General features: G+C 39.6%; 1 protein-coding gene across 1 annotated transcript; it reads left to right on the top strand.

Moving 5' to 3' along the window:
• Positions 1–440: 440 nt before the first annotated feature.
• LOC133801590 (phenylalanine ammonia-lyase-like) lies at positions 441–2,969 on the top strand. Its single transcript, XM_062239835.1, has 2 exons — positions 441–940; positions 1,082–2,969. The coding sequence occupies exons 1-2, from the start codon at positions 561–563 to the stop codon at positions 2,829–2,831; spliced, it is 2,130 nt and encodes a 709-aa protein (XP_062095819.1). The 5' UTR covers positions 441–560; the 3' UTR covers positions 2,832–2,969.
• Positions 2,970–3,590: the final 621 nt, after the last annotated feature.

Here is a 3,590-nt window from a genome sequence, read left to right as displayed (position 1 = left end):
AATAACAACTCAAAATAACCCCCTTCCACGAAAAAACCATCTATTAGAGTATGAAAGCTCCCTTCTTTCTTAGTCTCCCACCAACCAAGTCAATAAAACACATCTTTTGACCTGAGCAAAGCAAGAACTTTAACCATTTCTTTCTCATGCATACGAAATAGTAATAATAAATTAATAAATATATATTTGCGTTTTCTTTTGAACTTTTTCTATAGCCCACTCAGAACTACAAACCAATCTCAACCGTTGGGATTATACCAAGTTGCATGCATTGGACGGCCTCGATTCATTTATATACCAAACTCTTTCGCTAAGGACTGCTTCGCTACCAACTCTTTCTCTTTCTCTTTCTCTTTCTCTTAAGCCATCGTGAAGCCACCTTCTGACTTGTATATAAGACCGCTATACCTTCTTACAATTCAAACCAAATCGAATTTGTTCCTTTCGCTAAACATTAATTTCTTCTTAAGCTCTCCACAATCACACTCTCTATCAGAAACACTTGGATATACTATTTGATAATTATATAAAGATATTTACTTCTCTTTACTACAAATTTAATGGAGAGTTTCTGCAAGACTAAGCCAGCACCCATCGTCTCTAATGACCCGTTGAACTGGGGTGCGGCGGCTGAGTCGATGACTGGGAGCCACTTGGATGAAGTGAAGAGAATGGTGGCGGAGTACAGGAAACCGGTCGTCCGTCTCGGCGGCGAGACGCTAACAATATCCCAGGTGGCTGCCATTGCCGCCGGTGGCGATGTCGACGGAGTTAAGGTAGAACTTTCTGAGTCGTCAAGGGCCGGAGTTAAGGCTAGTAGTGATTGGGTTATGGAGAGTATGAGCAAAGGTACAGACAGCTATGGTGTTACCACTGGCTTCGGTGCGACATCACACAGGAGAACCAAACAGGGCGGTGCCCTTCAAAAGGAGCTAATCAGGTAATTACAATATCACTACGAGAGGCCAACATCAAAATATTAATATATGTTTATTAAAATATTTATGTACAATCTTTCCAGAAAAACTAATATCCAAGGCCTGCATCAGTGACTGATCTTTCTAAATTTTGTTGTTTGCAGATTCTTGAATGCTGGAATATTTGGTAATGGAACAGAGTCATGCCACACTTTGCCTCGCTCTTCAGCAAGAGCAGGTTTGCTCGTTAGGATCAACACCCTTCTACAAGGCTACTCCGGTATTAGATATGAGATCTTGGAAGCCATGGCCAAGCTCCTCAACAACAATGTCACCCCATGTTTGCCATTGCGTGGAACAATCACTGCATCTGGTGACCTTGTGCCTCTATCTTACATTGCCGGTTTGCTCACGGGCAGGCCTAATTCCAAGGCCGTCGGCCCCAACGGTGAATCCCTCACCGCAAAGGAAGCTTTCAAAGTTGCCGGCATTGATTCCGACTTCTTCGAGTTGCAGCCCAAAGAAGGACTTGCTCTTGTTAACGGCACTGCTGTTGGTTCAGCTGTGGCTTCTACTGTTCTTTTTGAGACCAACATTCTTGCTGTGTTGGCCGAAGTCCTGTCAGCAATATTTGCGGAAGTGATGAATGGTAAGCCCGAGTTCACTGATCACTTGACTCACAAGTTGAAGCACCACCCTGGTCAGATTGAGGCTGCAGCCATTATGGAACACATTTTGGATGGGAGCGCTTATATTAAAGAGGCTCAGAAGCTTCACGAGATGGATCCTCTTCAGAAGCCAAAGCAAGATCGCTATGCACTTAGGACATCGCCCCAATGGCTTGGACCCATGATCGAAGTGATCAGATTCTCAACCAAGTCTATTGAAAGAGAGATCAACTCAGTGAACGACAACCCTTTGATTGACGTTTCAAGGAACAAGGCTATTCACGGTGGCAACTTCCAAGGGACCCCAATCGGAGTTTCCATGGACAATACCCGTTTGGCTGTTGCAGCAATTGGTAAGCTCATGTTTGCCCAATTTTCTGAACTTGTCAATGACTTTTACAACAATGGTCTGCCTTCAAATCTCTCTGGTGGCCGCAACCCAAGTTTAGACTATGGCTTCAAGGGAGCTGAAATCGCCATGGCCTCCTATTGTTCGGAGCTTCAATATCTTGCTAATCCGGTGACTACCCATGTCCAGAGCGCTGAACAACACAACCAAGATGTGAACTCTCTCGGATTGATATCTTCAAGGAAGACTGCTGAGGCTATTGATATTCTCAAGCTCATGTCCACAACATTCTTGGTTGCCCTTTGCCAGGCCATCGACTTGAGACATTTGGAGGATAATCTAAGGCGGACAGTTAAGAAAACTGTGAGTCAAGTGGCTAAGAAAGTGCTGATGACCAGCATTAATGGCGAACTCCACCCATCGAGATTTTGCGAGAAGGAATTGCTTAAAGTTGTTGATAGGGAATATGTCTTTACATACATTGATGATCCCTGCAGTGCTACCTACCCATTGATGCAAAAACTAAGGCAAGTACTTGTCGAACAAGCTTTGGTTAATGGTGAAAATGAGAAGAATCCAAACACTTCAATCTTCCAAAAGATTGGAGCTTTTGAGGAAGAATTGAAGACCCTTTTGCCTAAAGAGGTTGAGACTGCAAGGATTGGTGTGGAAAGTGGGAATGCAGGCATATCGAACAAGATCAAGGAGTGCAGGTCTTATCCATTGTACAAATTTGTGAGAGAGGAGTTGGGGACTGGTTTGCTTACAGGAGAGAATGTTAGATCACCAGGAGAGGAGTTCGACATGGTGTTTACTGCTATGTGTCAAGGAAAGATCATCGATCCCATGCTAGAATGTCTCAGTAGCTGGAATGGTTCCCCTCTTCCAATCTGTTAGTTGTCATTATTAATTTTTTTTTTTTTTGTTCTTGAAGTGTCAACCACGCTTTAAATAAGTGTTGTAAAACTATTATTTGTGAGATGTAATTTTGATTCTATTTTTTACGGTGACGATGAAATAACACCTAATTTCGAATATCATTTCTTACAAATGATCGACAAAAAATGAATATCAGAGTTAACTTTTCTATAGATTAACTTTCCATGTACTACACAACAAAATATTTACTTAAATCACACGGATGAATATTACATTTAGGGGCGTTTGGTACGAGTAGTTCAAAATAATCTAATTCATTGAAATGTTAAGGAGGAAGATAGGATTGTATGGAGACTTGTAAACTATTTTTGGTTATGTGTTGGAATATTTAGTCATATTCTTGTTAATTGAATTACATTATTTGGTTGATCATGAATGTTATACATTATTTAAAAAATATATAAAAATTCAAATGAAACAAAATAATTATGTAATATTTTTATTTTAAATTAATCACACATAAAAATAAAATTAAATACTTATTTATAAAAAATATTTATTAATTGGTGAATATAAAATCTCATTGTATTTGTTAATTATATAAAATCAACAATAATTTCATTTTCACTTTTGTTTATATAAAATTATAATCTTTGAGTCAAACCCATGGTATTATAACTGATGGGCATATTTTAACTCCACTATTCTTTAAGGAGTCGAGATTAATATCCTAGAGTAATTAGATTTCTATTGGAATAACATTCCAGTGCTTAAATA

Source organism: Humulus lupulus, chromosome 9 (genome assembly GCF_963169125.1).
Source record: "Humulus lupulus chromosome 9, drHumLupu1.1, whole genome shotgun sequence".
Taxonomy (NCBI): Eukaryota; Viridiplantae; Streptophyta; class Magnoliopsida; order Rosales; family Cannabaceae; genus Humulus; species Humulus lupulus.
The sequence above is the reverse complement of the archived record's forward strand: the minus strand, read 5'-3'. Positions and strand labels throughout refer to the sequence as shown.